At 32.6% G+C, this 13064-nt stretch overlaps 1 protein-coding gene across 1 annotated transcript; it reads left to right on the top strand.

The window, feature by feature from the left end:
* Positions 1-2093: 2093 nt before the first annotated feature.
* LOC149223654 (cinnamoyl-CoA reductase-like SNL6) lies at positions 2094-2636 on the top strand. Its single transcript, XM_089387964.1, has 2 exons — positions 2094-2199; positions 2344-2636. The coding sequence occupies exons 1-2, from the start codon at positions 2094-2096 to the stop codon at positions 2634-2636; spliced, it is 399 nt and encodes a 132-aa protein (XP_089244090.1).
* Positions 2637-13064: the final 10428 nt, after the last annotated feature.

The following is a 13064-nucleotide window of genomic DNA, read 5'->3' as shown; positions in this document are numbered from 1 at the left end:
GTCAATCCCATGAATCCAATGAAAGCTCCTGCCATGGTCAACCAGGCATACTCTTTTACTTATGTCTCTCTCTTGCAGGCCTGCATTCAGAAAAACGATTTGTGGAGAGAGTAGCCATGCTGGTGTTTACCTCTGGTCTGAACCCCTCTGAGGGCAATGGTAAGGTAATCTGTGTCATGGATGCGTCCAGTTATGTAGGCTTGCAGATTATTCAGGGCCTTCTGCAACGAGGCTATTCAGTGCACGCCACTGTGCAGAGAGACGCTGGTATGTTTATTTATTGAAAAAAGAACAAGATTTTGTAGTTTCTTGATAAATTTCACGTTAAGATGAATCTATGAATTTAATATTTTAACCCAAGTTTGATGCATTACCTTTTTTTTCAAACGCCTAAGAATAAATATAGGAAAATTGCGCCATCCCATCCCTATTTTGAATTCCCAGTCACCTTGAAATTGAGATGAAGGTTTTCACATTTCTTTTTGATTGAACTTATAGTATGTTGGCATTCTTCATTGATGATTTTAAATAGTGGCAGGCGAAGTTGAGTCTCTCAGAAAATTGCATGGGGATCGATTGTAGATCTTCTATGCAGACGTCTTGGATTATCACAACATTACTGATGCGCTCAAGGGCTGTTCTGGTCTATTCTATAGCTTTGAACACCCTCAAAGTGCTGCAGGTTATGATGTAAGTTAGTGAACCTTTGAATTAAATATGTGGGCATTTTGTATATGTATTGGAAGGGTTGGATATTGATAGATGTGGACTTGTGTAATACAGGAAGTGATGGCAGAACTTGAAGTACAAGCAGCCCACAATGCACTGGAAGCGTGTGCTCAGACCTAGACCATTGAGAAAGTTGTGTTCACTTCTTTTGTGGCTGCAACAATTTGGAGAGAATATGGAGACTGCAAGGTTAATGCCCTTGATGAGAGGCATTGGAGTGATGCAAATCTTTGCAGGAAATTGAAGGTTTGTATATATAATTTTTAAATGACAAAATGTTAAATTTAGTATACAATCTAATTAAAGTGGACTGATTTATCACTTTTTCCTTTTAACTTGTTAACGATATCTAACTGAATGGTATGTTTGATAGCATTGGTCTGATTAGTTGCTTAATCTAGTAAGTAACTCAGAAGTTTGCATCTAAAGCTTCTTTGATCAGATTAGTTAATCTAATAAATAACTTCAACGTTTGCATCTACAGTTTTTCAAGGCCAGCTACAATAGTAGTTTTCCAAGGTGATGGAATCCATGACAGTAGTATATTTAATATGAGCTAAACATGACATTTGTAACAATTGTATCTGGGTGGGGAAAAGCATAATTTCTCCTTCCAATCTAAAGAAATAAATCCAATTGACTCTTTCATATTTTAGTTCGTCCACCATCATTTTACTGAGCTATACAATGCATCTTGCTTTAGCGTTCTCTCTATCCATGAATCCATATCCAATTAGATTTTGGCTTTTTGAAATTGCTCAAATGATAATACATGCTACATATTCATCTTCCTTCTTTCAGTCCATGAATCCATATCCAATTAGCTTTTGGCTTTTTAAAATTGCTCAAATGATAATACATGCTACATATTGCAGATAACCCTGAAATAATCCATATCCAATTGATCTTTTGCCTCTTAAGATTAATGAAGTGATACCACATCATAGACAACATAGTGCATATATCTTCTCTATATGCAACAATCCATATCCAATTCATTTTTGTCTTTGAAGTTGCCCAGGTTATAAATTCATCAAATAATGAGAAAGTCTAGATATGTAACCTTTGTCTAAATCTTTGGTGCATACTAAATCAGGGCTAAAATGGCTTTGTGCTAAGTATATATATTTTTACAGAGAGAACCTAAATACATTGTGGTGCGGTATTCATCATTTTTTTGAAGAGGTATATGTACAAAATTTGGGTGTTTCTCAAAGATTGTGGAGTTCAAAGCTGTACAGTTTAATAACAGTATTCTGAACCTTGCAGTGATCTGTGGTATTATGTTCTAATTACACAATATTTCCTATTCACAGTTGTGGTACACATTAGCCAAGACACTATCAGAGAAGGCTGCATGGGTGATGGCCATGGACAGGGGGCTGAATATGGTGACAATCAACTCATCTCTAATTGTGGGACTTGGTATCACATACAAAAGCTCAGGATCTACCATTGCATATCTTAAAGGTGAGGGTGAGAGATCTGCATATCAAATAGACTCTACTCTAGAACGTACAAATATGGTATGGTAATCCCTTGGAGAGGATCCAATCTATGGAAGTGCAAAATATTAGCTAGTTTATTTACAGTGGCTAGTCTTTGTGATTGCAGGGGCTGCACAAATGTACGAGAAGGGCACTTTAGCTACTGTATACATAAGGTTTCTAGTGGATGCACATATATGTGCTTATGAAGATCCATCTGCCTATGGGAGATATATATGTTTCAATCAAATAGTCAGTAATGCAGAAGATGCTGTCAATTTAGCACATAGTTTGCAACACCTGATACCGTTCCCTGATATGTACAGAGCAATTAATTATTCTTCAGATATTAAAATCACTGAAGATTCTGTATCTTCAAGATTTAAATTAGGTTGCTTACCTAATGATATTTTATCTTAGCTATTATGTCACAATGAAATTAATCATACATAGATACTGTGCAAAGATAGTCATGAATTCATTATTTATTTGATTTTTTTCATAATTTGGTAACAGATTTGAAGACTCGACGGTTTGCCAAGAGTGTCTGAGTAATAAGAAGCTGACTAGATTAATGGTTGGATATGGAAACCGTGCAACCCTAAGTAGCGAACTGTAAGGGAAGGGGGGAGCTTTTCCCCATGTTATAGCTTAACAGCAGCCATCAATGAGGGGCACAAGAAAACTTGGGGAGTTTACATGTTCAAAATATATCCATTTTTGTACATAATGTAATGTAATTTTCACTTCAAGGTTTGTTGGATAGTTGGCAATAAGTCGGTTTCCTTCACTACGAGCACCAGCCTTCATTTGATAGTTGGCAATAGCCCTAAGTCGATTTCCATAACAACCAGCATTGAAGTTTAAGGATGTGACTAAGGCTCTCTACCATATGCATTTTTTTTTTGGTTAATTTCTGAAGTAAAATCAAATTCATGATTCCTTGCAAGGAAAAGTGAAAGCAAGCTTTGTTGATGGGTTGTTTTGTGTGTGAATAAAAAGTGGATACCTCACACTCTGGAATTGTTTTATCATTATGAAAGTTCCTCCTGTTTGTTTTACCATTATGGGAAGTTACACTTTTTAAGCATCAGTTGTGTTATGAATGGAATGGGAAGTTACACTTTTTCTGTTTTATGGAGTGTGTAATGTTCTCTTATATGTGGCAATTTTGTTACAGAAGGGCTGTTTTTTTTGTCTGTCTCTATATTTTCTTATAAATTGATAGCATCTTTATATATTGGGATGGTAAATTCTTCAATTAAAAGATAAAAAATAGAATGGAATGGATTATTTTTATTTTATTTTTTATTTTTTATTTTATTTTTTATTTTTTATTTTATTTTTAATTTTTTATTATTTAAAGTATGGAATGGATTATTTTTAATTTTTTATTATTTAAAGTATGGAATGGATTCAGTTTTTGGAGCTAATGGAAGGTAAATTTCCATTTCTTTTTCTAATATATTTGGGTTTTGGTTCATTAATATATTTTATAACATGAAAGAAAAGCTTCTTAATTAAATAAAAAATAAACTATTTATATATCTTATGAATAATTTTTGTTGGGATTAAAACAAACTCTACAAACATTCTCACTTTTTTTTTATAATTTTAAAGTTATTAATTTTTATTTTATATTTTTCAATATTTTAAATAATTTATTATTATTAAAAATATATTTTTAAATATATAAATAAATTCACTTTTTTAAAAACTAATTGAATCTACTTGCTTTCTGTAAGTAGTTTTTACTTTCAAATATTTCTCCATAAATTTGAACTTTTAAATTTCAAGAATATTAAATTTACATAAAGTAACTAATTCACATTTCACATCTCAACTATATAAGAAAATATCACTTTGTTAAATTTTTTTTATAGGATTGATTAATTTTTTCACATATATCTTGAAAATAAACTAAGGGAAAGATAAGCACTAGTTTTTATTTTTTAGAAGGGTCCCCATTTATTTAGTTTTATTTCTAAAACTAAATAAAAAGGGGGGGCCATAACTCTTACTTCCTTTTACTTGCATCAATTTCCATTCAAAGATAGAGATACCATTGATACAATTTCAACATTTTCCATTTATTAATAGAAATTTAATTTCACTATATCTCTGTGTTTTGGTTATAAATATGTATCGTTCCCTTCATAAATTCGAATCATTACAATCAAGTGAAATCTCTTAATACTCGATGACTAATTTAATCACTCATTCCTAACTTGACCATCATGTGGACATCGTTAACCTTAATTACATGTGAAAACCCTTAAGACAAGATGTATTTCTTAGGATTCTAAATAGGGTGCAAGTGATGATGGTGAATGTGGTACAAGGGAAATGATGTTTCAAGAGCTAGAGATTATTTTTCTTTTTCTCTTTTTATATGCTTAGTTCTTTCTTTCCTTCTTTTTAATCTGAGAATGGGGCTGGGAGAACCTGGGTTTTATAGCAAGGCAGCATGTCTCATGTGCATAATGTGACTTTAGTTGTTTCTACCTTGAGCATTTTTTTTAGCTCTTTGATTTTTATTTAGACATTCTCATACCTAATAATTTTCCTTTTTATTTTGAACCTTGCTACAATACATATGATAACTCAAGCATGGAAGGAGAAGTGATGATAATGCATGAAAATGTTGATGAAGTGATGGGGTGTGCAAAATGAGTAGGGAAAATGATGTAAAACACCTACCTTGGTTTCTAGTAGTTCAACTTGATTCATAAGGTGATACATTATCTAGAGATAAATTATGAACAAACCATGGTACAACATGGTAAAAGACAAGAATTTAAAGTGTTATGAGCCAGTATAGAATATACCAATGATTACCATATATCACAACCCACATCCAAAAAGCAACATCATCATGTGTGAGAGGACGAACATAGAGTGCATCACAGTTTGGTATAATCTCTCTCTCCCAAACACCTGACATCACAAGGGTCAGCTAAGTATGTTAAAAACATCTCTAGAAAATGTCCATGGAAATTCCATAGATCTCATTTATGGAACTGCTGGTTCTGATACAAAACACAAGTGAATTGATTCTATAGCTACCCCGGCAAGTCAAAGGATAACAGGAACAAAGCAATAAAGAAAAAAAAGATGACTTGGAGAACTTGGGAGTCAGACATGGACAACAATATTAGCAGGACGATACTTGGGAGTCAGACATGGACAACAATATTAGCAGGACGATACTTGGGAGTCAGACATGGACAACAATATTAGCAGGACGATACTTGGGAGTCAAACATGGACAACAATATTAGTAGGATGATAAACATCATTGATGATATTTCAAGATTTGCCAATTATATTCAACAATGCAACCAATCATTGAATCTGGTTATTGCTGAAATGGCAATTTCTTTGAAAGTTACATTTCATTCCTCACTCATCCAAATAGGGAGACTTCTAAGTCCACCAAACAGCATGTTAGCAAGACAGGACTATTGCCAAGATGTAATATCAAGGTCACTCCTTTTCTTGTCATTCTAATCTCATCAAAGACACTAACTTTTGAGGGCTCTCCAAACTGTTCAGAATAAACAATTTATTCTAGTATAATCAACAATGTATTTGGTTTAGCTCGTAATGCTAAATGTATCATTGAGCTGGATCTGAAACTCCCCAGCTTGCATGCTGGCCAGTAAATGTATTCATGTAACTTTGCCACTTCCATGATTACCATGGACAATCTTTTAAAGACCAAGGGGCCATGCATGGCATATCCTGCAATCATGGCCGTCCAACAGACAACATCTCGATGTCGCATCATGTCAAACAGGTCGCGTGCATTGTCTAAGCTACCACATTTTTCATACATGTCTAATAGGGCAGTGACCACAATGACATCCAGCTGAAATCCATTTCTAATTATTTGTTCATGGATTTCTACACCACATAATGTTTAAGGGAGTACAAATTCTTATGAAATTCCACCAAATACGTAGGGAGAAATTGAATTTTATATAAATACAATAAGGAGTTTTCTAACAAGGTAGAGGAATTGCTTAGACGGCCAAAAGTGACTGGAATTTGGGCAAAAAAATTCAAAAAATCTTGTAACCCAAATAAATCAATAACTGCAAATCTGGACAAAGAAAACACTGCTGGCCAACAGCAGATCATGGTTATGCGGATTCTGAGAAACCTCAGAGCAAGAGATGAGTTTCAAGGATGTTTTGAGACAGAACCTAAGTCATCGTACTCCCCGAATATAACCAATTAAATGCAAACATCGTTAAAAGATATAATCAATTAAATGCAAATATCATTCGCAGTGCAAAATGGAGTTTGACCATTTTGGAATCTTGGAGAGGAAAACCAATGTTTCTTTCACAGCAATACATAAATTTATTATCAGAATCATGACAGCGATGACTATAAATTATAAATGAATGAATTATCTTACAAGGAAGTACAGTGAAATCTGAACATTCTCTTTATCACACATGTATGTATGCGTTTATGATAAAATCCCCTATTCTCCTTGGTGCAATCGACAATGGCACCCAACAAAATTACCATAGTCCTTCAAGTAAATGCTTACCTCTGAGGGAGACATCATATTTGCAAGGCTTACGGCGTTGCTCAATCCCTTCTTCTTTGCCCTTAGATTCAATGTCTACGTTACAGGAATAATCTGAGAGAATGGCCGCTGTATTGGGAGAAAATGGTCGCCCAACCATGATTCCACTACCGGATACCACAACCGAGAAACCCATTCTGGAGCAAGCACCAACACTATGCACCGTATACGCCCTCCAACTCAATCTTTTAACATCTTCACTTTACAGCAGGATCTCAGGAATTTCTCCTCAAAAGCCCTTCGACGCCGGCCATCCATATTCAACAGTGAATTTGGAAGGCCGGGTTCTCTCGTTTTCTGTGGAACGATGGATCTATGTTGCCGCCTCATCATGGATGCAAATGATCTAATTTAAAAACCAAGGAAACCGCCTCATCTTTTAACATCTTCACTTTACAGCAGGATCTCAGGAATTTCTCCTCAAAAGCCCTTCGACGCCGGCCATCCATATTCAACAGTGAATTTGGAAGGTCGGGTTCTCTCGTTTTCTGTGGAACGATGGATCTATGTTGCCGCCTCATCATGGATGCAGATGATCTAATTTAAAAACCAAGGAAACCGCCTCAGCATGGATTTAAAGGATTTAATTAAAAAAACCAAGAAATGTGGATTCAGAGGATTTAATTTTAAAAACCAAGAAACCGCCTCACCATTGATGCAGAGGATCAGATACTCTGGCACAGCGAGGCGCTCTGGCTTGCTGTTCCCGATACTGTCCACGTCCTGGAAGATCTTCTCAATTGCACTAAAGGAGAAGTCCATATTATTGCAGGATCGAACGAACAGTCGCAGTTAGTGCAGGATCGAACGAACAGTCAATTCAAATCAACGGATAAGGATTACCTAATCGTCTAACACTAAAATCCAATGGCACATATTTTGACACGAAAGCAATTTGGGGAGTTAATCTCAGAGGGAAACACCTTACGGCGTAAATATTTTAAAATATATAATTATTTATTTATAGTGAATAATATCTATATTGCTAAACACCATTTTGTAAATGCTAAATAATATTTATACTACTAAATCGTATTTAATGCTAAAAAAAATTAATTAAAATCCTCACATTCTAATTGTTTTAAAATCTGACCATTTATAGAAATCCTCAAATTCTAATTGTTTTAAAATCTGACCATTTATATACCAAACACTATAGTATTAAATAATAAATAGCAACATAAATATTCACCACTTATATGTATTTGATTCCAATTATTTGAAAATCTAACACGTAGCAACATGATATTAAACACACTTATGTATTACATATAAAAATATTCACATTTGAAAAATATTCATCTTCCTCTTTTCCTCCGAGTCATTTCTTAAGTTGTTTTCTTCTGTCGGTGTGAAAATCACCCGTCCACCATCTGATTGAGTATGCATCAACATAATTCGTTGCATGTGGCTTCGTCAAGCTATTTACTAAACAATCATTATATGGAATATTTTGTGACAGGGTAAAAGTATGTTGGCGAGTGGCAGAAGAAAATTGATAGACATGTCTTTATGCATATAATATTTTTAGGTTATGTGTTATGATTTCATATGTAGTTTTTTTGGATAAACATGTTGTGTTGATTTCTAAGTGTGTTCTGATATAATAAGATTCTATTTACTTGTCCCATGAAAGGAATAAATTTTTAGTTTAATATAATAAGATTCTATTTACTTATCTCATTTTTAGTTAACTATAATAAGATTCTATTTACTTGTCTCATGTATTATGGGCGGACATAATTGTCTTTAGATAAGTATTATCTTGATTTAGGCTAGATTATATTATTGGTGATCTAGTTGAATAGCATACCATTTCATGTTAATCATATCTGAAAATTTCCATCATTTTCCTTTCATTATCATTTCATTTATAAGAAGATATTATCGCAACTTTTGTTTGACTTAGCAAATATCATCCAATAAGTTCTAAATGAAGAAATTGAGGAACAGTGTAATCCAATGTTAAATAAAGCCAAAAAATACAATAGCAAGAAGTTTAATAAGAATAAGAAGAATATGAAATAATGAGGATAGAGCTATGCACCTCATTAAAAAGACCCAAACCCAAAGTCCCATGCCAAAATGAATATCTAAAGAAAAGTATCAAAAAAGAGGAGTAATAATAAGGTGTCAAGGTGATAATTCTAAATAGATCTCCCTCACAAAGGCTTTTAAGTACAAAAAAGCGAGGATTGCTAGATCAAAAAGGAAATTTGGGCTAATAATATACCTCAGTAATCATTATATATGACTTCCATGGTTAAAACACAGGGTCCCTCTTACTTTCTCCATAAATTATTCATTATTTTACCCATGTTAACCCAGTGAGCTAGGAAACATTTTTTGTCGTAAGAATTAACACATGTAATAGGGGTAAGGTTGTCCTACCATGGTAAAATTAGCTAAATTATAAAATTGACTTATTTTTTGAAGTTGTTAAAAGCTATTATTTAATGTGCATTTCCTACTGAATTATTTTGAAGCTTGATGCAATATTATGGATGGGGAAACCCACACTAGGATCTATGCATATGCCTTGGGATCCATGACATCACTTCAAAATCCATGTACATGCATTGAGATCCATGTATCTATGTTCAGAAATATCTACCTATATTTCGATCCATGCCACATTTCGAGGGATTTGTGTCAATATATTGGGATCTAGGTTACCACAGTGGACAATGACAAGGATGTCACATCATCACAAAGGTGTCCAAATCAACATTTTGTACAAATGTTAGCATATGGAACATGCATGAGTGACTTTGATTAATATTATTACTTGTATGGGTGGTTAAAGGTGACTATGAGGTGATTTTTTCACATTATTTAAGGTGTCCAACTTCAAGGGAAAATATATTTTGATAGAGTGCCCAAAATTCTACCAATATCATGATATGTACAATGGCCATCATATTTCTAAAATGGGGTCATAATAGAAAATAGGATAAAAATTAATGAAATAGTGATGTTGATGAAATTGTCATGTGAAAATTGTTGTGTGTTTTGAGCACTCCATATCCACACATGTAGGTTGTTATAGTATTTTGTAGAGTGTACCTCTTTTCTTTAGTTAGTCCACTTACATGTATAAGTTGGTTGAGGTGGTTATTTCATGATATATTATTTTATTGCTCAAAATTGTTTTAGAACATGGTATTGAGGGTGCCTCCTATTTTAACTCATGCATTTTTTTTAACACTTTGTATTGGCACATAGTATTATAATAGCACATGGTTTACTACTCATGTTTATTGAGGCATCTTATCCATATGAGGGATCCTTTATCATTTCTCGTGGCTAGAAATTAATTGGAAGACACTTATTGCCAATTTTAATGTAGCTTTTGTTTCCTATTTTCTTGAGGTAGTTGTTCTAGGGTAGTTATATAAGGGTTTTGACATGCAACAGACATTGAGGAAAGGAATATTATTGAGGGAAACAATGCAAATAAGGTATGATGAATGCTTAATTTATTTCTCTATAAATTTTGAAGTTAGATTTTAGTATTGAAATTCAATATCATAGGTTTTTAACTTCCTACCTAAGATTGATGCTTAATCTTTTATAATTTTCAATACTTAAGATGGATCTATTATTATTCTATATTCCCTTTTAATCTTGTATAGCCTAGGTTTCCCTATCTTGATGCTCATGAGGCATTCTTTGAGAGATGTGTAGTCGTAATAATATGCAATATAAACCTATAATTTCAGCGAGCTAAGCTCGCTTAAATATGCCAACTTAAGATAGATAAAACATGGGATAATTGGTTAGCACAAGATAGACCCAAGCTAAACATGATCGTGTTACCTATTGGTATTAGAACTAAACAATATGGCATGCATATGAAACACACACGCAATCCTACCAACATGTATTTTCATGCATAATTTCATACATACATATCATAGCATATATTAAACACATAAAACACATCATGTAAAAGTATATAACATAGAACACTTATTTTTGTGTAAAAGCACCAACTAGTTGTAGAACCTAGACAGTCCACATATCCATAGACATTATTGTTCTAGGGCTCCCAATTACAGGTCACCCTTGAGTTAGGGTTATGACTCCACCATGACAAAGGCTACTAAACCAACTAGGTTTCTCGATCATTGCAAACAATGGCTTGACCAATGTATCAAACTCTACCAATAATTCCAACCTATAGTCTCACATTCCCCATTAGCATACATAACCCAAGGAAGTGCACCCCATTCTCTACTTTATAATCCCTCAAGTTGTACCATTCCCCTTCTACAAATCCAATAGAAGTTGGCTAGGAAGTCTTAGAGCTATGTGGCTCTAGGAACTCTAGCTACTATAATGGAGTCACTAGGAATCCTCTAGGCCTCACAAATGGGAAACCTATTCCCAACAATTATCCCTCCAAGGCTCTAGCCTTCCCCAATGCAACCCAAGGAGAATTTTCCACTCAAATCCACCTAGAATTCATAAGTTTTCACAAATTAGCAAGGTTACATTGGCTCCCTAACTTGCACTAAGCATAACTAAACCCATTAGCAAGTCACAATGTTGAGAATGGGTGATTTTTCCACTAAATTTGTAGCTTAAAAATGCATTTTTTTCTCTTGACAAATGGACATAAAGAAATACTTCTCCCACCACTTGGGAACTCATCTCATCACTTGGAAACTTAAGATAAAATCATTATAATAATGACTTAGGACTAAGGAATATAATATTATATCCTTATCATTTTTCCTTAATCCCTTAGTTCATTTTCCCTCTCATGGAGTCATATCGCCCCCTACCATTATGTTTGAGTCAATCTACAATGGTAATGTATTTTATTAATATATAAGTGTGATTACAACTTATATTATGGGACTCACTAGCCTTTTTTCATATAGGTTCTATGCCTAATATCAAACATACACTCTCCCCTAAAACACATAGTCCATTTAAATCAGCATATTCACATCTCTTTATATCTCGGTTTGCTTATGTTTGTTCATGGGACTATTCACTACTTACTTGTCATGGTTGTAATATGCTCAAACAATGCACAATATTGATAAATGATATGCTCTAAAATACACTTTTGATATCCTTAATCTTATGATTGAAATCAATTAATAACACAACCATAAATAGTAATTGACACATGCAATATTGGTGATTCATTTACAACAGCAATAATAGATGGCACTTTAAAAAAGGTTACCAACTTAACGAGAAATATGACCTCAAAATGAGAACTATGGACCAAAAACCCCATATTTTTGGGTTGAAAACATCAATATCAACCCTTAAATCAAAAAGTGGTACTACTATTTTTTGGAAGTGGTTAAAATGTCAACTTGATTGTAACTTGTTTGACATTATGGTCTTTCCATTTTAGAAAAGAAAAACAAAAAAAAAAAACAATAAACAAACAAACAAACAAACCTTAAAATGGATCGTTGAATTGAAAAGTAATAATTCCATTAGCACTACTTCTATTTTTGAAACTAAAATTATGACTCAATTGAAATCATCTCACTAACAATCTATAATGTCACAAATAAAAAACTAAAAATCAACTCCTAAATCCAAAGGACATATTACTTGAGAATTATCTATTAATTGATTGTACATTTTAAATAAAAAAATTTAATGATTTTTCTTAAGAATAAAAATTATTAAAAAAATAATCTCTTTTATTTAAAAAAAAAAAACAAAGTTAAAACACAATTTCAAATAAATAAAAATAAAATTTTAAAACATAAAAATAAAATTAACCAAAAAAACTAATTTAAATAAAATTTAAATTTAAAAGAAAGAAAGAAGTTAAAACACAATTTCAAATAAACAAAAATAAAATTTTAAAACATAAAAATAAAATTAACCAAAAAACGTAATTAAAATTAAAAAAAGACAATTAACAAAATAATATATCTATAAAAATTATTATTTAAAAAATAACATATCTGTATATTAAAAAAATTATTAAAAAACAAAAATATTATTAAAATAAAAAATTATATATATATATATATATATATATATATAACAAAAAAAATCAATTATTAAATTAAAAATAATAATAATAATAATAAACAAAACATTCAGAAAGAAAAATAAATAAATAAATAAAAAATAAAAATAATCTCAAATTTTGCCCTCCCTTTTACTCACCCACACGTCATTGCATACATCCTTAATGCTATTGTTGTTCCTCCCTAATCCACCCCCCCTCACTTTGTGCCTCATCCACCTCCTTCCAC

This window comes from Pinus tabuliformis, chromosome Q (assembly GCF_031772625.1).
Source record: "Pinus tabuliformis cultivar Carrire ecotype Pingquan chromosome Q, CPIR1, whole genome shotgun sequence".
NCBI lineage: Eukaryota > Viridiplantae > Streptophyta > Pinopsida > Pinales > Pinaceae > Pinus > Pinus tabuliformis.
This window is presented reverse-complemented; position numbering and strand designations above follow the sequence as displayed.